This window comes from Orycteropus afer, unplaced genomic scaffold (assembly GCF_000298275.1).
Source record: "Orycteropus afer afer isolate SDZICR_OR568_19922 unplaced genomic scaffold, OryAfe1.0 scaffold00145, whole genome shotgun sequence".
NCBI lineage: Eukaryota > Metazoa > Chordata > Mammalia > Tubulidentata > Orycteropodidae > Orycteropus > Orycteropus afer.
In genome coordinates, this window is record NW_006921732.1 from 7,412,176 (window position 1) to 7,434,157 (window position 21,982).

The 21,982-nt window shown below is 47.9% G+C and overlaps 1 protein-coding gene across 1 annotated transcript in view; it reads right to left on the reverse strand.

Annotated features, from left to right (window-relative positions):
• SSBP3 (single stranded DNA binding protein 3) overlaps positions 1-21,982 on the reverse strand; it is a 200,698-nt gene that overhangs the window by 41,278 nt on the left and 137,438 nt on the right. Inside the window, exon 5 of the mRNA XM_007945938.2 lies at positions 15,690-15,779. Coding sequence (XP_007944129.1) covers positions 15,690-15,779 — 90 coding nt within the window. The remainder of the gene's footprint in view (positions 1-15,689; positions 15,780-21,982) is intronic.

Below are 21,982 nucleotides of genomic sequence, written 5' to 3' on the forward strand. Positions count from 1 at the left end.
CCACTGTCAACTACTCGGAGGGGAATCTATGTAGGAGACTCTGGATAGAGAGAGAGAATGATGTAGAACAAAACTCAAAAGCATTTGGGGAAAAAAAAGGTGGGGACCAGGTTTGTTGGTCTAATAGAGCTTGGTGGAACCACTGAGACTCTAGTCCCTAGGTGCCCGTCAGGTCTGGAACTGAACCTACACCTGTGGTTTCCAGCCAAGCAAAAGACAGGCATATAAGTTGAACATTTACCTGAGGTAAATACACCCCTTGGAGAGAACAATCATGGGAGAAAGAAGGGCTGCTTATGCATGGGGAGACAGCTCAGGGGGCAGGGGTGCATGGCGTGATGGACACAGGGAAGAGGTGACTGTTGGGAGGAAGTGGGAGGGGTGCTGTTGCATTGTGGTGAATTGTGGTCAATGTCATGAGACAAAGCGTATGTGAACTGCTGTATGGAAAGTGAATTTGCTCTGTAAATTTTCACCCAAATCACAATTTAAAAAATAATAAAACAGTACTGTATCTACTATCATCAACATCAAGAAATGAGATGATGTATTGCACTGGGAAAATGTGCCACAAAAGACCTCTTTAAAGTGTTAAGGAGCAAAGACGTCACTCTGAATAGGTGCACCTAACCCAAGCCATAGTATTTTCGATCATCTTACACACATGCGAAAGCTGGACAACAAATAAGGAAGATCAAATAAGAGTCGACACCTTTGAATAGTGGTGTTGGTGAAGAAAACTGAAAATACCATGGACTGCCAGAAGAACGAACAAATCTGTCCTAGAAGTGCAGCCAGAATGGTCCCTAGAAGCGAGAATGGCCTACTTTGGTCATGTTGACAGAAGATACTTGTCTCTGGAGAAGGATACCATCCTTGGTAAAGTAGAGGGACAACAAAAAGGGGAAGACCCTCAATGAGATGGATTGACACAGTGGCTGCAATGATGGACTCAAGTATAGCAAGGATTGTGAGGATGGTGCAGAACCAGGCAGGGTTTCATTCTGTTGTACACTGTATCACTATGAGTCAGAGACAACCCAATGGCACCTAACAATAACATTAACATATCTACCATCTACTTTAACCTCACACCTGCCCTGTAAGACAGATAAAGCAAAAATTAACTCCATTTTACAAATAAGAAAACTGAAGTCCAGCAGCATTAAGGTATGATTAGGGCCAAGATTTAGTCAGGTGAGGACAACTAGAATAAGCGCCAGACCAGGGGTCAGCAAAGTTGAATTCTAGGTCTCCCACCAAAATTCATGTTACATTAGGAACATCACTAGTCTCTAAGCTCTGTTTTTTTTGGTGCTTGGCCTTGAACAAAATGATCTTTCGTCATCATAACACAATATACCAGCATCCATGTCCAGCCGGCCAGCCCTAGAGTGTCTCCCTGCTGATGACCTCACCAGTTCCATTCTTGCCACAGCACTGGGGAACCAGTTCTTTCCTCATCGCCAGCACAAACATTTGGGGGCCTTGACTCCCAGCCCCCAGTTCTTAGAGCAGGCTCAAACTGTTCAAGCCTTTCTTGTGGAGTCACCTCAGCCAGGGAAGGACTTGGCCTGGAATGGCTGTGGTTGGGATGGAAGCAGGGGCTAAGACAGGTGATTTCCTCTCTAGCTGCTAAACCCCTGGGAGCCTCCTTTCTTGAAATTCTGTATGTGGACGTGTATCTGTGGGTGTGCATGTCTTTATCCAATAGGGCACTCTTTTCAGGAGCACGGGAAAAGGCATTAGTACCCAGTATGACTGGGCAGAACCCTCTACTAGGCAGTGTGCCCAAAACCCTAGGCCAAGTATGTGCTAAACACTATAGACAGAAATCAGCAATGTTCTTTGCCCTCCAGTCCTGCCCTTCCTAAGAGTCACCAGCTGGTTGGAGAGCTCAGTGTGTGGCTAATAGCACAGCAACACTACAGTGGAGTAGAGGTACCACATGCATTGGGCAGTGAGAGAGCCACAACTATACAACAATGACATTTACACAGAACCTTGAAGGATGAACAGGTGCCCTGCCAGCGGAGGGCTGGACATGGGGAGGGTGGATTCTGGACAGAGAACAGCATCCATGCAGCATGGAGGCAGGAGTGGGCATGGTGCTGAAGGGCCTGATGACCCAGGATGGTGACCACAGGTTGGAACCACCAGGCTGAGGAGTGGGGGTACTGACCTGTGGGAGCTTGACCATTAGATGTTCATCTTTGGGATCACTCATTCACTCTTCTCCTTCCCAAAAGTGTTTCTATGTCCTCTTTCATGTGAGACATGAAGACGTGTGGCTGCTGGTAAACAGTGAACTCACAGCTATCTGGGGTGCTAATTCCTATCTCTTGCTTACTACCTCTGGAGTGAGGAAACCTGATAGAACCTCATCTCTTTCCATCCTACTCCACTCCTCCACTAAGCCACACTCCAGCCCTGAACACCCAACCCTCCTTTATGCTAGACAAAGAGCTGGAGTCAAATGATCCAGGTGAGGATTTCCAATATCCATTCCTAGCCATGTGGGTTGCTGGCCAGTATCTAGACGTGTCTCGCTCCCTGATTCTGCAGGACAGACTGGTGTTAAGGAAAATGGGTAGGTAGAGATGAACTCAGGATGCAGAACCACATCAGTTCCTTGGAACACAGGAGGCAGATACATGCTTTGTCAGAGCAACCAAATCCTCTCCCCCTAAAAAAAGATTACCTTTTGCTCTGAAAATGGACAGTGCTGCAAAGACACATTCTACTGCTGCCCGCCAGCCTCCACACCATTTCCACAACACTCAGGCTCCACTGTTAATCACAACACAGTGAAAGTGAGCTGCATATTAAAAAGGCCCCTGCCTTGCCTATTCAGAGAATTCCTGCTTTTTCATTTTTTAAAATTTTTATTGTGATTTGGGTGAAAGTTTACAGAGCAAAATTCATTTTCCATACAGTTCATACACATTTTGTCTCATGATATTGACTGCAATTTCCCACAACGTAACAGCTCTCTTCCTTCTTCCTCCCCAGTACTCCTGCCCCCCCGAGCTGTCTCCCTGTACATAAACTGCCCTTCTGTTCTCCCATGATTGATCTCTTCAAGGAGTGTATCTACCTGAGGTAATGTTCATCCCATAAACAGGTCTTTTATTTGGCTGGAAGCCACAGGAGTGAGTTCAATTCCAGACCTGAAGGGCAGCTAGAGGCCATAGTCTCAGGGGTTTCACCAGGCTCTATCAGACCAGCAAACCTGGTCTTTTTTTTTTTTTTTTTAATAATTTTGAGTTTTGTTCCACATTGTTCTCCCTTTCTATACAGGATTTCCTACATAGATCCCCCTCCAACTGGTTGACAGTGGTGGCCAGGTACCATCTAGTTCTGGTCTCACAGTTGTATAGGCTGAGGATCGCATGGTGTACCAGTCCCTTGGACTAATTGTTCCATGCATCTTTGGTTTTCTTCATTCTTCTTTGCTCTGGATGGGGAAAGACCCATCATTGCATCTAGATGGCCACTCACTTTTAAGCAAGCTTTTAAGATCCCAGTCACTACTTACCAAAGTAGGAGGTAGAACAATGTTGTTGTGTAGTTATGTTACGCCAACTGAGCTTGATGCCCCCTGGTCCTGAGCTCACAGGTCCAACTATTCGCTCCCTCTGGGTATCTGGCTGTGGCCAAGAAGTGACCACAACCTTCTCCCTTGTCAGCTCTACTATACTCCCGGAAATTCTTACAGCACATACAAACACACTTGTAGAAACATTGTCTGCCGACCCAATACATGGTCCTAGGCACACTGCCCCCTGCATAGACATACCTAATAGTTCAGCCTGTCTACCCATCTACCTACCTGTAGATCAATGTTTGCCATCACTGACAACATAGTACTATACAAGCAAAAGGGTTCATCTTTGTTGTCTGTATCTCCCATGTCCTCTCTCTGTCTTCCTCTTCCTCAATGCCACCGTGTTGATCACTCAACATTTGGTGCATTGTCCTTCCGTTCACCCAAATCTCCTGCTCTCCTTTAAGCTCTCCAGACACAAGCATGGCCACAGCCTTCCTGTCCTATTCCTTCAAGCCCCGACAGACAATTCCCAAGGTAATGGCTCATCGTATCTGACTAGAAAGGGGGTATACAAGACTGTAAAAGCCACCAACCCAAATGTCCAGAATGCAATAGCAACTGTCCACTAGCAGCAGAGAGCTGAACAGGGAATGACAAAGTTGACCGAGGTTCTCCCTTCCAGTTTCACAGGTCCCTGGAGGACTGGGCAGGTTCTCATGGTGCTTCACCCCTGAAAAGCTCAGGGAATGGCCAAGGGCTCTTGTTCCTTCCTTGTCTAAAGTGAAGCAACAGAATGGGATGCCAGAGAGAAACAAGTCTGGGTTTGGGACGGCTGCCCATGGTCACACAGACTGAGCTACTGATACCTACTGAGCCTCACCAGAAACTCGAGGGGCAGCTCTGTGGTCTGCCAGAAGATCCTCCACTCATGGGTCAGCAGCATGGCCCATGGGTTCCCCTGGAACTCACCTGCCCCACCAGCCTCACAGGACTGAGACAAGAAACATCAAGTACACAGCCCACTGCCAGGAGCTAGCCTCACCAAAGGGCAGCAGCTTACTCTTCAATTTACTGTGGCTTAGGATCCTCTCCGCCTAACGGAATCCTTCAAGGAGCCCTTCTTTTCTATGATCACACCTTCCTTATTATCCCACACCCAGGGATATAACCTGGGCTTCCCACTGGTGCATCCTAGGATGAACCCCTGCCGAGAAGCTGCCTTTTCACCCCAGATATACTCAATCAGACTCCACATTGTCACAAGATCCTCAGGTGATTCTTGTTAAAATATAGGTTCTGATTCAGTACATCTGGAGTGGAAAGGCAGCTTTTCAGCAGGGGATTGACCTGCAATGAACTGGTTTAAAGTCTTGATTGGAAGGCACTCAAAATACACAGTGGCTACAACAATGGACTTGAACATACCAACAACTGTGAAAATGTCACAGGATCAGGAAACATCTCATTCTGTTTTACATGGGGTTGCCACAATGCAGAGCTGCTTCGATGGAAACTAACAACTAGTCTGAGGGCTGGAAGTGGCCCTCATGTCTCCTACCTGATGCTGGGGGCTTATCAGCAAACTCTATGGGAGTCGTCTGGGCCTGGAAACCATCCTCTATTTCATAGGTCCTCACATGGTCTCTAAGACCATGTTATCAAGACAAGAACCATACTCTCTTTGGCCCCAAAGCCCTTGATGCTCTGGACTTATTTAGGCTGCCAGAGGTCAAGAGCTGGGTTTCTGCACCATCAGAGTCCACTTTCTGTAACGCTGCTGCATTTTATAGATGGGGAAACTAATGCCAGGGGAGGTTAAAATAAAAAAGCCACTTCCCCAAAACAGATACTAAGTCTCCAAAGTCTTACCCTTTGCCAAACTTCAGACCAAGTTTATTTGGATCAGCTACTATAATCAATCTGAGGAAGGAGAACTTAATCAGATCCATATTTTGGGCATATCTCTTTTGACCTTGGGATAAAAATGTAATATTGAACTTTTGTCAAAGTCTTCATGAATAAAACTGACCTAAGACTTAACAGCAGGATTCAGAACCTACAAAAAGGGGAGGGAATGATTCTTCAGCTTGTAGATGAGACTCTACAGATGTGATAGAGGAACAGAGGCCAGGTCTGAGATCAACAATTCTGGCTCTTATCCTAGGGATCAATGGGTAGCAGCAGAGGTTGGACCATGAAGAGGTCTGAACGTCTTACCAAGAACCTGGAACTTTCTTCTTTTTGTGAAAGGACACCACTGACAGGAAGAGTGTTTGATGGAGGAGGACGAGCCATCCACCAACTGGCAGCTAGCCCAGGCCTGAGTCTAATCCATGGTCTCTGCTCCACTGGAGGCCAGGTACTCCTTGTCCCCCAACACTGGGAGCCCAGCACAGCTCTGCAGAGAAAGCTGTCCCTCATGAACTTGTGCTGAGTGAATGAATGACTGATACATCTGGCAAGGTCGTTGGTACACATTTCTGACCTGCCTTTCCTTCTGACCGCATGCCCAAGCTCTTCTGTACGACTCACAGCTGGTCAATCAAGTGGCAATGTTCCTGTTTTACATGTGAGGAAACTGAAGCGCAACTGACACAGAGGTGAAATTCACTAGTGATAGAACTCCAGAGTGTGTAGGCAAAGCCCCACTACTCCCTGTCTGCGTCAGAGAGCTCTTCTCCATCTCACATTTAAGAGCCTGGTAGGGAGAGAATCGGAGGCTTCAAGTGGACTAGTGTATAGGAAGGAACAAGCCACGGGGAAGAGTCAGGGTAGCCATTAGGTATTGTGCGTTTAGGCATAGGGCAGGGCTTCATAGGCATCATTTCACTGCATCGTCACAACTGCCCTAAGAGGTTGGGGCTATTAACACTTCCAATCACCCCTCTGAACCTCAGTTGTTTCATTTGATAACTGACATGCAAACCCAGGCTCCATGACCCTTAAAGCCAGAATGGCTGGAAACAAAAACTTAACCCTTAATGCCTGGTGGGCCCACGGCTTTATCCCCAGAGCTGAGAAAGGGACTCTTGCACTCAGCAGCCCTCATTCCATCTTGCTGGATGCAAGAATACCCTCTGACCTCAAGTCCACTGCCTGGCCCAGAGCCCAGCCCAAACTCCCCCAAAAGGGCAGTTTCCTTTTGGGAGGCATGATCTTACTCAGGGGTCCATCCTGATCCATGTAATGCCGAGGCATGTTATCATAGGATTCTGCTGGAATTTTTTTCCTCAAATCTGTTCTGCTACAAGGGCGAAGGAATTTGACCTTTTTTTTTGCATTTTTTTTTTTTTAAAAAGGAAAAACCCACAGCACCATAATCTCCCCTCCCTCTGCAGAAAAGGAGGGTGGGAGCAGGGGCAGAGGAGAGTCTCCCCTTCTGCCAACTATAAAGAGACAAAACAAAAACACCTCCCCATGCCCACAGGGGCTCCCCACCGGGAGAGGCTGCAGGATGGGGGCTGGGGAAGACAGACAGACAGGGCCTCGGTGCTTGGGACAGCTAACAGGCGGCAGAACTGCTCTCAGACACATGTGAAAAAAAATTGAATTCTAAGAGGAACCCAAAGCAAAAACCCAGGTCCAAAAGGGGAAAAGGATAGACCAGCCCAAGCTCTTAATAAACGAGAGGTGAAGGCGGTCGCTGACACCAATCCTTCCAGTATCAGATCCATAAAAGTCAGAGCTTAGGCGTCTGTTCACAGCTCAGCCGGGAGCCCCAGAGCCCCAGAAAAGGGATGCAACTGTTAGGGTCCCCCAGGGAGTGAGGGGCAGCAATATGACTATCACTCAGGCCTCTGGGGTCCATAGGTTCTTCCCAAGACTCTCCTTTCAAAGGGGAGCCAAGAGGGCTGAGGTGGGGGTGGTCTGTGACAGTGCCAACCAAAAGGGATGGAGAGACAGGGCCAGGAGTGTCAGGCTCCCCAGTGTCAGGCTGACTCCGCGTTAGGGGGCAGTCGAGGCCCATGGAGCCACTGGGTGCTTTGTTACAGAGCAAATCTCCAAGGCACCGACTGCTGATGCACAGCTAACCGGGCAGCAGACACTGATTTATGTTCAACTTTCCATTTCATCAGGGAGAGTTACGGCGTTACATGTGGAGTTCACGTTCTGGGGAGAGGGAGGAGGAGGTGGCTGTAGTGTGCAGACACAAGCGTGTCCATACACATGCACATGCGCCAGCCAAGGCCACAACTTTTTTTCTTTCTTCTGTTTTTAGGAGGGAGGGTGCAGACCGAGCCAGTGGCTGAGGCAGCTTGGCACATCAGGAGTAACCTTTTGTCCACGGTTGCTAGGAGCCCCAGTACAGGTCATCTGCTGCTGGACAGACACTAGGCACCAGGCTGACTGCTGGGCAGGGCGAGGAGCATAGCCTGACCTTTGTGGAGGTGGTGCTGGCAAGAAAAAAAGGCTTTCTCCCCAGCTCCTGCCCAGGCTATTGTGAGGGGGATGTCTGAGTGCATGTCCACAGAGAAGGGGACAAGCATTTCAGAGTGGCCAGGGGTTTGTAATACTCTCGAGCCCCCCTCCATTTGATGGATGAGCCAAGTAAGGCCCACAGAGAGCAGGATGGCTCCGTAAGGACATACAGTAATTTGGCAGCAGGGTTGGAATTCATACCCAGGGCATCCAACTCCCAGGGCAGGGGTCTTCTTCTCGGCTTAAAACCTGCTGCTGGCTTCATTCAATCACCAAAGGAGGGGGCTGCCAATTCCAGAGCCAAGTCAGTTTAGAACAGGTGGGGGCTGGGGGTGGGGAACAGCAGCAGTTCCCCACCTCCAACTGTGGCCTGGAGCCCAGCAGTTGGGGTGCCCCGCCTCTGCTCTAATCCTTCTCAGCAGGGGTGACCCTGCCTTCTGTCAGTCTGGAAGCAGACAGCAGGGTGAGGGGGTGGGTGGGGAAGGGCGCGTCTGTCCCCTGGAGGGACCAGCACACTCACCCCTGATACCACACCTCCATCCTCTGTCCACCTCCTCAACGCATCTGTCAAATCCCCTCAGCCTACAGGGGAGCAGATAGGACAGGGGCAGGGGCCAGAGAGCAACCCTGAGAGGGGAGGGGATCCACATCCCAAAAGACTGAGGGTTCCTCAAGAAGTGGCAGACCGAGCCCACCTTCCTGTCTAGGCTTGCAACTCTCTAGGCTTTGCTAAGTCTGGGTCTGGTCATCTATACAGCAGGAATGCTATCAGCTTTTGGCCTACCTTGCAGAGTCAAATGAAATTATAGAAGAGAACCCATTTTCTGATCTGGAAAGTGCTTCTGCCAGTAAGTCTGAGAGGGGTTGGGCAGTTCCACTTTCAGTTCCACTTTCTGGCCTGAGAGCACGTGGCCAGGGCAGGCTGTATTGGGCAGCCACAGGACCCCTATGGCTGCCTGTGTAGAGGAGAGGATAAGTCACCACCCATCTCACTGACCACTCTCTGGCTTCTTCCTCACCTCAGGGACCAATCTACCAGCATCTTTCTCAGCTCCAACACCCATCCCACAGGCTACCAGCCCCTGCTCTCAGCCATACCCTGTCACTACCTCAGTTAAGGCTTTGGTCATCTCCCAAAAGGAACACAGCCAAGACTCTACACTGGCCAGCTTGCCCCAAGCTGGTCCCTCCAGGCCACAGGTGCTCTTCCTGGGACCATGTTATTCTTAGGAACCTTCCACCGCTCCCTGTGTCTTTAAATTAAAGCTCTCAGTGCATCTATTCACAGCTCACTTCGGCCTAGCCCTGCCTTCCTCCTGGATCTATCCCCCATACGCCGACCCAGCCATCGAGGCCTTCTGCCATCCTAAGCATGCCCTTTCACATCCATGCCCTGGCACACTCACTCGCTCGTCTGGCACACTCCCCCTCCTGCCCTTCCCCACTCACTGGCAGCTGCCTTCTCATGCCTCAAGCCTCAGCTCAAATGTCGGCACCTCAGGAAGCCTTCCCAGACAGCCCCCCGGGCCAGGCTAGCTGCTCCCTTTGCCTGCTCCCAGGGACCATGGCATGCCCCACTGCATCACATACTGCCTTTTCCACCAACTGTGAGCCCCTCCAGGGCAGGGTTCTGGCTGCCTCCTCTTGCCTGCCCATGAGAACCAGATGAGTAAGAGGCCACTGCTCCCTTACAGATCATGTCTGATCAAGCCAGCTGGCCAGGTCTCACAATGTTTAGGCTCCATCCAGCTCCTGCACTTGGCTGGCCTCAGCCTCTCAGTCTATTGAATGGGGATCCTGGTCCCCCGCCCCCATCAACACCCCTCAAGTCCTCATTAGGAAAAGGCTTTGGAAAATCTACAAAGACAAGGTGCTTTTATTCTTCCTGAGTCTCCTCTAGCCCCCAACTTGCCCTCCCCAGCACAGAAACTTTCCTGTTATAGCAGCTTTCTGGCAGGAGGAACGTCAGCTCACTCTGTGCTCCCTGTGTGCCGCTGGACAGGAAGGCAGGAAGTGGACAGCACTCGGCCAGCTCTCAGGAACTGCCTGAGTTGCTGCTACCATCATTTTCTTGTTTACTGGGCTTTGGTCCTCCCCAGACAGCATCACATCACCCCTCTCCAAGGCTCACTACTGGGCATCTGTTCTCTGCTGGGTCATCTCCAGTGTTGAAGATCATTAAGTTTGTGGATGGTTGTTGTTGTTGTTATATGCCATCAAGTTGGGCCTGACTCATAGTGACCCCTCCTTGGGTTTCCGAGACAGTATCACTACGGAAGTAGATTGCCCAACCTTCCTTCCTTCCGAGGAGTGGCTGGTGGGTTTGATCTGCCAGCCTTCTGGTTAGCAGTCAAATGCCTTAGGCACTACGCTACCAGAGCTCCCTAAGCTTGTGGATGGTAGAAATGCCTTTTGTACCAAGACTCAAACTGGCCTCCTTCATTTCTCTCAAGGATGAAGGGCTGAAGCCTCACAGAGGCAGGTCTGAGTACCTGCTACACCACAGAACTTCAGGTACTTCAAGACAGTTACCAGAACCCTCCAGACACTGCTTCTCTCCAAAAACCCCAGCAAAAACAAGCAGAGAAAAGTGTTCCCTATTATCTCAACAGGAGAGATGTAAGGTCTTGTGTGTATATGTGTGTAGGGGTGTCCCTCTTATTTTCTACACCATTTCTCATTTGTTCCTTCTCCTGTACCCACCAGGAACGGTTTCTCTGCGGCAAGACCTCAGCCTCTTTCCAAGGTGGGTAGACTCCCTGGGGGTGGGGGGTGGTCAATTTCTACCATCCCGCACCATGCCAGAAAGTATATCCAGGATGTTCAGAGCAGGCTGGGCTTAGGTTTTGACAAAGGAATCTGGGACCTCCCTGCTATGACTTGTATTTCCAGAGAGGGTGCAGTCTTCAGCCCTATGACTATTGCTGGGCTTCTGAAATGCCACTGTCCACACACCACTAAGGTCGGCTGCTTCCTGAGCACCAACCAACTGCAGTACTCAAGTCCCTGCCTCCACAAAGCAAATGGTGCAGTTGCAGAGTAACTGTTCCAGAACACAGATCTGGCCAAAGCATTATCCAGCCCTGGGTACTTCAGTGGCTGCCCACTGCTCACTGGATGAAGCCCACTCATTGCAACCAGATCCCCTCAATGCCTACCCTGCAATCTCTCCAGTCTCATCTCCCACCTGTCACCCACTCAATTCTAGACACCATCTCAGGCAGGACTGCACCATCTCCAGGAAGCCCTTTCTAATTTCCCCTCTGTCCTGCTTAAGGGCATGAGTTTACCTGCTGGTCTTTCTGGTAGGCTGGGTTTGCCTATGGTCAGACTACAGTTGGTTCAGTTCTAGCCTAGAGCCAAACCCCAAGCCCTGCAAACCATAGGTGGTTGTGGACTGTCACTAGCCCCAGCTTACTGTCTCTTCCAGACCTTCATTTCCAACACTATAACTAAGGAGTCTAGACTAGAATCAGAGTTGGCAAACACAAAGAACATGTATTTCCACTGTCAGGTCCATGTTGCTTGACATGGTCAATCACTATCTGTTGAGCCTAAACACAGCTTTAAAATCATCCTCAGCACAGTGCTCTGAGCAGAAACCAATCAGGGCTGGCATTTGAATGGAAACTTAATTGCTATTTTTGAAACAAGAAGACTATGGCTTCTCTCCCTCCCTCCACTATACCTCCCTCTCTCTTGTTCTCTATAGTCACCCTTCTTCTTCTAGCCAACCAGATGGGAATCTACATTTGGATTTCTGACAGTTGTGGAAGGATCACTTTGGACAGGTTGTTCACCTTTTTGAGTCTCATGTTTCCACTCTGCTATGCCTCCTCTTCAGAAACACTGAGCAAAAGGAAAATCAGCTGCATGTTTGAAAACACTACATAACTAAAAACAATTATTGGAATTTAAAAACAAAACAAGAACAAAAACAGCCTGTACCCAATGCTCTGTTCTCTATGACCCCTGCCCTCCTGCAATTCTCTAGCTCTGAACTAGAAATCCTCATTGGACAGTATTCCCCCCCAAGGCCCACCTTAGGGCCAAGAACCCACCCAGACCAGTAGGCCTGGCCAAGGCCAAAGTGGGTTTGCCAGATGTGCAGCCCAACTGAGTTAAGCTGCATGGAAAAAAATGCCACTGCTTGATTATGTAAATTCCATCTGGATCCAAAGCAGAAAATCAAAGTTGGAAGGGCCCTCACAGGCCATGTGGTCCAGCCTTCTCCACCTACTAGGGATAAAACAGGGGCCCAGAGATGGGGTACAACTTGCCCCAAAGTCACTCATAGCAAGTGTGCAGCTAAGCAGGGACCTAGAATAAGCTTATGTTCTCACTCCTGAACACCACCACTGGACTCTCTAAGCTGGCTTCATATGAGACCCCTCCCTTGGCAGAATGAGAAGCTCTGATGGCACCGTGGTTAAAGCATTCAGCTGCTAACCCAAAGGTCAGCGGTTTAAAACCCACCAGCTGCTCTGTGAGAGAAAGAGGAGACCGTCTGATTCCATAAAGATGGAAACTTACGGGGGTAGTTCTATTCTGTCCTGTAGGATTGCTGTGAGTTGGAATCAACTCAATGGCAGTGGGTTTGGTAGTCAGAAAGCCGGATCTAGAGTGCTCTGAGGCTGGCCAGGCTCCTCTCCTGATAATGGGAGCAACACAAATAAACTCAGTTCCAACATCCACTGGGTTCCCAGTACCTGTCATGTGCCAGGGCTGCCAAGATGAGGGCAGTCTTTTACAAGCAGCACACAGAATTAGAATGCACTTGCTAGATTCTACCAGAACCCTACAATGTTCCTCATTAGTGAGATGTAGTCAGCTCAGTTCCCAAGTCACCTCCCTACCAGCCCTCAACCTGCTACCAGACACATCTCCTGCCACAGGATCAGACAGGCACGAGCTACCTCCACAATACAGATACCAAATAAGAAAAATCAAGAAGTCAGAGCCAAGTGGATGGACGGTAGAACCTTTTGAGCCCAGCAGGCAGAGGCCAGAGGAAGGAAGTCTTGTGTGAGGCTTTCTGAGGGGTCTGGATGGGGGTGGCCAGCTGCTCCCTCCTACCCACCTTGGAAGCCCCCACGGCTTCTGAATTTAGAACTGGGAGTAGAGTCCTGACCTGAAAAGTAGGCCAGCCACCTTGAAACTGGCCAGAACTAGCCCAGCAACCCCAGGACGAATCCTCAGTGCAAAGCCCCTCATGTGGGAGAGCTGGGCTGCCTGCTTAGGTTGTGTCCAAGGAGGGGAAGAAGTACAATTGTTGGCAGCAGATAAAGCCCTCGATACCATCTCCATTTCCTTTCTAATATTAGAGTGGTCACCTGCAAGATAAGTGAGGGGCAAGGTTGGCAATCAATGCCTAATATTCCTGGTGTGAGCTGGCCTGCTCCGGAAATGGGCAGCCACCACCTCCCTTCCAGTGACATACTTTTTCCCCTCGGCAATGACCTAACCTGAGCAGTTCAGCATCACGGCTGGGAACGAATAGGTTGAGTGCTTGGTCTGCCCATCCTCCTTCATCTGACTGATGGGGAAATGATACCCAAAAAGTGGCCCAAAGACTCCAAGGAAGCAAAGCCCAGGGCATACAGTTCCCTGATGGATGACCCAGCTGGCTTTTGATGCCTGGCCCTGACAGAAACAGAGATGACCTCAAGCCTAGAGGGTCCAAAAGCTACCTTGGTTTGATGGTGGCTAGTGGTGACTAAATAAGGACAGAAATCAGCCTGGGCTTTCTGACCACATGCCCTAGAACGTCACAGGGGAGGGCCCAAGAAGTATGTCTGGAATTAGGCCTTAACCATGGACAATTACAGCAAAGCAGGAAGTTGGGAACTACCCACGTATCAGGCCGACATGTGCCTTGCCCTAGCTCCGGACCAAACAGAAATCAATGGCCTATTTAAAAAAAAAAAAACCAAAACCCACAACTGGCTATTGTCCACCTCAGGTACTAGCAAGCAGCCTCAATAAAGATACATACAGGTGAGGCCCACCTGTACTCTATCAAGGGCATACATGGCCTCAAGGCTGAGAATACAGTGAGCCTGGGAAAGAATTCCCCCATCTGCAGTGGTCTGGAAAATGGCTGCCCCTTGGCATAGGTTGATGCTCTCACAAAGCAGCTCCTTGGATTCCCTTCTGGGGAAAAAGCAGTAGTATGCCTAGCTCCTACCTTTCTAGGTCCATGAGTTTCCAGGGATCTAAAGGTCTTATTCTCTTATGAGAGTCTGGTCCCTCTTCCTGATACCTGTGGCCTTATTCAGAGCTGAGATCCAGGATATGCCTGATCTCACCTGACCCGCAGCTTCACACCCTTTTAATTCTAAGGTTGTGCTCACTTCTACCTGTGGCAAGGGCCCCAGAATCGGCAGCATGCTAAGATCGCATACAGACGCACATGTGGCCACCAATGCCCTGAGCTGCCATTCCTGCCTCCCTCTCACTTCTCCCACTGCCATCCTGTGTTTTAGGCAAGCACCCCCAAGCTTCCCTGATTCCTTCTTGGTGCAGCATGTCCTAACCCTCTCCAGGGTATTAACATCAAACAAAATGCTCCCACTCAGGTTAAATCCCCTTAACCTCCCTGAAAGACACTTGTCAACATTGTAGGTCGAATACCACCACTGCGAGGGAGCCCCTAACTTCCCAGGGTACCTGCCTTACTGCTGGGCATGCATAGGTATTAATCCTGGCTTGCACTGAGCAAAGCTACCTAGAACTTTGTTCCAAAAGTCCCAGCTCTGAAAAAATAAGCAAAACACCTTTGCTCACTTTTCTACCAACAACTCTTTCCATATTCTTTTTATCTGAGAGTGCCAACCTTTCAAAAGGGGTAGGGGATCATGGTGGATTCTCAGCTAAGGACCAGGTTGAAGAATGAGACATGTTAGCCATTGAGAACTTCCTCATAGAAGTTCCTTCCATCTCAGCACGTAGATACTTCTCCAAGATGGCATTTCCTAGACTTGATTTGTCTTCTACCAAATAAGCCACAAGGAGAGGAAGGTAGAGTCAGAGAAGGAGGTGGAGAGGGGCTGGCAACTGCACCCAACCCTGACAAAACCGAGTGCCCAATTTCACATGCATCCAGGAGAAGGCCAGGCTCTCAACCCACGTGGGCTCTGTTTCTGCCCATGGCGGGCACGGAGCGGGCACAGATCTTGTGGGACGCCGTCTGTGATCACACTCGGAAAGAATCAAGTGGTTAACCAGAGGGAAAGGATTCCAAGACCTGCCAGGATGGTGGGTTTTTGTTTTTCTAGATTATGCCTAAGGTTTGTAGTTTGGACAGGCAAAGTAAACAATGACAAGGACAGAAGCAACAAAACAGAAACAAAGAACAGTTAGTTGGTTGTTGTTTTTTTTTTTTTGGGGGGGGGTTAAAAAAAAAAAAAGCTTTTTGTTAAAAGACAGCTCAACATGGACTTGGAAGCAGCCCCCTAAATCTTCCCCACCCAGGGGCAGACGGTGTCGTGACAACGAAGCTAGTATGAAGAAAACAAACTCTAGCAGACATGACGCCACACGTGCGGGAGGCAGCTTTTCCATCTCTTCTCCTCAGCCCCATTTTTGGAAGAAGTGGAGAGAAGGATGGGAAGGGGCTGAACTGGTGTAAACCAACTGCATTTAGACCATGGCAAACTGAACTATTCCCTCCCAACTGCCAGGAGTGAAAGGACAAGCACAGCACTAGGCTAGCACATACCTGAAAGAAACCCGGTGGGATGGGGCCTCCCGGCATCCCATCATTGGGGGGAATGTTGCCAAGCACAGGGCTTGGGGCGGCTGCTGCGCTCTGTGGAGACAGGAAGGTGGAGGGTTAGAAGCCAAATCCACAACCAGAGGCATGAAGTTCCAACCCATCCTTGGACTTTCCAATTGGCCCACCTCCTCCTCAGAGCCTTCCCAGGTGCCCCAGATGACAGTCATCTAGCTACTGAGATGGTACTGATGCAGGCTTAAAAATCAGACTTGGATTTGATTCCCAGGTGTGCCACGTATTGGACATGATAAACTCACTGAGCCTCCATTTCCACATCTCTAAAAGGGGAAGAAACTTCTATTTTTAGGGTGGCTGTGAGCACAGCATGAGATGAAGTATCAAAAATACTTTGCACAAAGATACAGATGGTAAAAAGATCAGAGGTTTCCAGGGGCCCAGGGGAGGAGGAGGGATGAATCTATGGAGCACAAGGCATGTTTAGGGGAGTGAAACTCTTCTGTCGGGTTCTGTCACAGTGGACACATGACATTGCATTTGTCAAGACCCACAGAACTTCATGGCCCAGAGAATGCTAATGTAAATGATAAACTTTAGTTAATAATAATCTAACAGTAGTGATTCAATTGTTAAGAAAAGTAGCATACCAAAAAAGAGGCACTTAGAACAGTGCAGAGTAGTGCTACATGCTAATCAAAAGGTTGGAGGTTCAAATCTATCCAGAGGCACACTGAAAAAAAGGCCTGCTGCTCAACTTCCAGAAAATCAGCCACTGAAAACCCTATTGAGCACAGCTGTACTCTGACACACGTTGGGTCACCATTAACTGGAAATGAGGCAACAGCAATGGTGGTGGTAGACAGATTATTGTTGTAAGGCACATGTCTTTTCTAACTGCCTACTTTATTAAGCTCACTGAGGGCAAGTGACATGATTTTTAAATCATCCATTTGGCCTTCTCCAAGAGGCCAGCACACACTGTACAGAGCAAAAATAAAACAATTGCCATCAAGTGGCTTCTGACTTGAAGGTGGATTCAAACCTCTAATCTTTATCAGCCAAGTGCTTAACTGTTTGCACCACCCAGGGACTCCTGTATAGAGTAGATCAATGTCCTGTGCACAATGAATACACAGACAGTTCCATCTTGAACACCCCTAAAGGGGTGACGGAGGGCCAGGCATGTGCTTGATCCCCTCAGAACCCTGGGTGTTCCTGTAGGAGATGAGGCTGGCCTGCACGACGGGAGTCTGTCGTTACTTTTCTTTTTAAATGCTGCTATTTCGACATTTACCTGGTGCATCTGCCTCAACAAAAGCCTCCCCAGGGTGAACAGACGTTGCTCTCCAAGGTCTGGCCTCCTTCCAGACAATCTGTGTCCAACCCGTTCATGCAGTCGGCGTGTCTGTGCCTGGCCCCGTACTCACACAGGCAGGTGAGGCTGAGGGATGCTCAGGCCCTGACAGTCTACAGAGGCCTGGTGTGGTCCCTGCTCTGCTCCACTGATTCTGTAACTTCAGATGCTCTTCCTGCAGAAATACCACCCCAATCTTAGTGTCCTAGCCCACCACGACTGAGAATTTAAAACTCAATCCTCAGTCATTTCCTACCATTCAGCTAGCTCTCTGGGACAGGTGTGAGACCCTCAGGGTCAGGAAACAGAGTGCCTCTTCTTTCTGTTGTAATCACAGCCTCGCGTCTCCACCCTGAAGAAGTCACTTCTTCCTTTGCCTCGGCCATCAAACATGGACCAGAACCCCTAGCTTCCAACTTGGATGGAAGGAAACAAGGCAAGTGTGGATCCCACTAACACACAGTATACAGCAAAGATTGAAGGAATGAAGGCGTACACGTGGGCTGACTGTGGGCAAGACCCTTGGTCTCCCTGAGTTAGTTTCCTTTTAAAACTGGGGACAGTATTGTTCCACTTTCCTGCCACGTTATGGAGGATGAAATGATGGAATGGGCTGTTTTGTAACCCACGAAAACTATGAATCTGGAGACAAGAAGGACACAGTCTGGAGCACACACAACACAACAAACCAAAACCAGCTGTCATCAAGTCGGTTCCAATTCACGGCGACCCCACATGTGCACAGTACAGCTCTGGCTCCAGAGATTTTTCAATGGCTGATTATTTGGAAGCAGATTGCCAGGCCTTTCTTGGGAGGGTATGAACTGCCAACCTTTCAGTTTCTAGTCAAGCAATTAACTATTTTTGCCTGGGTTTCAGAGACCCCAGGTAAAGAGAATGGGAGTGGAGGGTGCACTCACCACTGTATCACTTTTGAAAATCATTCTGTCTGTAGAAAACAACCCTCTCTGTAATTAGAGCAATTCCACCAACCATCCATCCATCTAAACATGTCTAATGTGTTTACAAATTCCAAGTATCCCCAAACATCACGTAATCTCGGTCTCCCCACCCCAGCAGAAAGCTGAGAGGCCCAGGTTGGAGGCCACAGCCCCACTCAGAAAGAGAGCCACACTAGCCCTGCCCCACCAGGCCAGGCCTCACCCCTTCTTCCCCAGCATTATCGGGATAAGGGCCGGGCCGCCTGGGGGAATCCGCCAGGTTATCCATTAACTGCATGGTTGTTTGTTTGTGGTCAGTGGTTCAGTGAAAATGCAACTTTCTGTAATTTACAGCTAACAATTACTCCTTGGCAGTAGTAATAGAAAATGTTTTTTTTTTTTTAAAAAAAAAAAAAAGGGGGAGGAAAATATCCACCTACATTTTCTTCAAGTTTTGTCAGAGATTGGTTTTCTACTTAACTCTTTAATCTTCAGGAACTAGTCAACCTCCCCAGTGTAATTTTCCCCCACTCATTTGAAACGTCTTTATCAGAGACAACATTCTTATAAACGCTTGGGGCTGTTGCTGAACTTTTTCATTCTACACCGTGTCTCTAACAGAAGGAGCCCTGGTGGTCTGGCTGTTAACCGAAAGGTTGGCAGTTCAAACTCACCCAGCCACTCAGAGGGACAAAAGAAAGACCTGGTGATCTGGTCTCATAAAGACTTGTTAATATTGTTAGGTGCTGTCAAGTGGGCTGCAACTCATAGAGACCCCATGTACAACAGAACAAAACACTGCCCAGTCCTGCACCCTCACAATCCTTGTTATGCTTGAGCCCATTGTCGCAGCCACTGTGTCAATCTATCTTGTTGAGGATCTTCCCCTTTTTCAGTGACTCTCTACTTTACAAAGGATGATATCCTTCTCCAGGAAAGATTATAGCTCAGGAAACACTGTGAAGCAGTTCTACTCTGTTGCATGAGGTCGTTATAAGTCAAAATCAGCTCCAGGGCACCTAACAACAGCAAGTCTCTAACATTCCATCTAATCGCCAGTCTTACAATACATTTTACTTATTATTGCCCTCAGTTTTCTATTTATCCCTATAAACTTCCTGTCATTTATAAAAGGCACCTCCCCACCAAAAGAAGAAAAAAGTTCTTATATGTAAGTCTGGAGGAGAATTGACATCTTTCCAAAGTGGAGGCACCATTCCAGGACATGGTCTCTTTTCCCAATAACTCATGCCCTAGGTTCAAGTCCACCAGTCAAGTTTGGTGGATAGACAAATGACAGTGATTAGAAGGGGATGTCAATAGGTAATGAATTTGAGAAAACAAAACCCTCTCTCACACTAAGGGTTTTATTTGGGAAGTATGGCACCTTGATTTTCTTGTGTTGAGGATGAGAAAGATGGAGCTCCCTGAATATGGTGTGAGAAGGTGCTGGATGGAGGGCACTATCTTGCCTGATAGCTCAGAAATGTACCAAGGTCTTTCACACCCTTCTCCCTCTGGACTCCCATGTGACATTCTGAGTAGGCACAAGCAGCTCCACTTTACAGATGACACAAACATGTATGTGGGCAGTAGGCTCAACATGACACCTTTTCCATTCTTCCTCCTCAGAGTCTAGACCTACTTAGCCTTCAGTCTAGAAACAATGTTTTTGGTTTTTTTCCAGTTCAACAATTTCTCCATGTAAAATTCAGGGATAATGATTATAATGTTCATGTTGTAGAACCTTTATTGCTATTCTTTTCCAAATTATCCCCCTACCATCAACATAAACTCAATGCTTCCTAAAATCTTTGATTTTAAAGAAATATGGAAAACTTCATCAACTTGATTTTTAAAATTAGTATTTATTACTATAAAACATTTCCCTATTATAAAAACTTTAAAAGGGGAAGTAAAAAGAAAATTGTTCACTGTATTTTGCTAAATAATGTCATGAGCCCCCTTTTTTCTCTCATTAAATGGTCATAGAAAACATGATTTTTTGTAAGTCCAATAGACATAGCATTATTTAACCAAATTAACCCAGTTGTCCTAGAATCGATTCAGACTCATAGTGGCCCACAGTTCTCAGAGCAGGATTGTGCTCCGTAAGTTTTCAATAGCTGATTCTTGGGAAGCAGACGGCCAGGTTTTCCTTCCACGGCACCTCTGGGTGGACTTGCACCACCAACCTTTTGGTTAGCAGTCATACTAACCTTTTATATCATTCAGGGACTCTGATCAACTTAGTAACAGGTATTAAATCAACGTGTGGTAATTTGGTAGTTACAAAATAATATTTCTCTGGTATTTCAACTTACTTTTTGGATCACTCCCTTTTGAAATTGTTTCCTGGATATTTATAGATCTACTTTTATGCCTAAACATTCATACCCTTTGCTATGTAAGTATCTGACTTTTATCCTTAGTGATAAATAAGAGCTTTGTATATTAGGGATATATCATACAGATATGTTACAATTTAAAAAACAAACTTTTAAGTGAAAACTTCAGCTGTGACCACTGTTGGACTTTTGAGGCTCTCTCATTCTAAGATCTTGTTCTCCTGTGAAAACAAGAGTGAGTCAATGGTTCCAGTAACCAGGGTAGGTAAATGGTCCACAGCTCTTTGAATGTAAGGGTGCCAGTAACCAAAACTAAACCTATTGCCATCCAGTTGATCCCAACTCACAGTAACCCTACAGGACAGCAAAGAACTGCACCACAGGGTTTCTAATGCTGAGATCTTTATGGAAGTAGACTATCTCATCTTTCTCCCATGGAGCAGCTGATGGGTTCGAACCACAGACCTTTCAGTCAGCAGTCTATCAGTTTAAGCATTGGGCCACCAGGTTTCCTCAGCAGGAGAAGAACAGCAATGGAAGGCCATATTGTTAGCAGTGACTAAAGTGGCAGGAAGCTGAGGAGACAGCTTTCATCATTTAAAGGCTTCACTAGCAGCAAAATTAAGTAGTCTGCGGCATTTAAATTTGTGTCCTTAGTTATGACAGTCATTGCTGTTACCTTCTGATTATGAATCAAACATGTGCTCATAATGGAAAACTTTTAAAAGGGCAGTAAAGTATGAAGAAAAAAACGAAAAGCAACAGTCAGGGTTACAGAGCAACAAAAGGGTTAAGAGACTGGGACAGGCTCATGAATAATTCTACCTCACAAAACCAATCCAAGGGACCCCCCACACTCTACACCTATCAAAGTACCCATCACGGTTAAAGTGGACCACCCCAATTCTCCTGTGTCTCAAAAGCAGGGGCTACTTTTCCCATCTCCAAGCCAGCACACTGTGAAGCATACAGCAGGTGTTCAATAAATGATTACTAGCTTTATTATTCAAAGACCTGCTCAAACCTGACCTCCTGGAGCCAGGCCTTTCTGGGTTGCTAGGAATCAGCCTCTCCCTGTGGTTTCTAGCTTCAAGTTAGAGATCCATTAAGGCACTCAGCAAAACGTCTCGTGTGAGTTTTCTTTTAAAGCACAAAACCCAAACTGAAACCCCGACACTCACCAAGGCTGACAGCATGCTGGGGCTGTGACAGGTGCATGAGACAGAACGCCCCCACCAGAGCAGGGAGGAGGGTTCTGGATTCTGAAACCAGACACCTTACACATGGGCCTGGCAATCATAAAGCCCACTAGTCCAATGGTCCAATGGACCCACGAGTCCATTCCCACTCTGGGTCTCAATTTCCCTACCTGTCCAATCATGTGTTAGATGACAATGGCATGGCCTCTAAGGCCCTTCTTCCAAGCTGCTGTCTCCAGCCTAGTCCACACACCTGGGGGAACTAAGACTGGAAAAAACAGCTCCTATGTGAGCAGGAAGACAATCCTCTTTCCAGAGGACCCTGATTTTATTTGTTTTCTTTTATTGTGATTTGGGTGAAAGTTTACAGAGCAAATTCACTTTCCATACAGCAGTTCACATACACTTTGTCTCATGACATTGACTACAATTTACC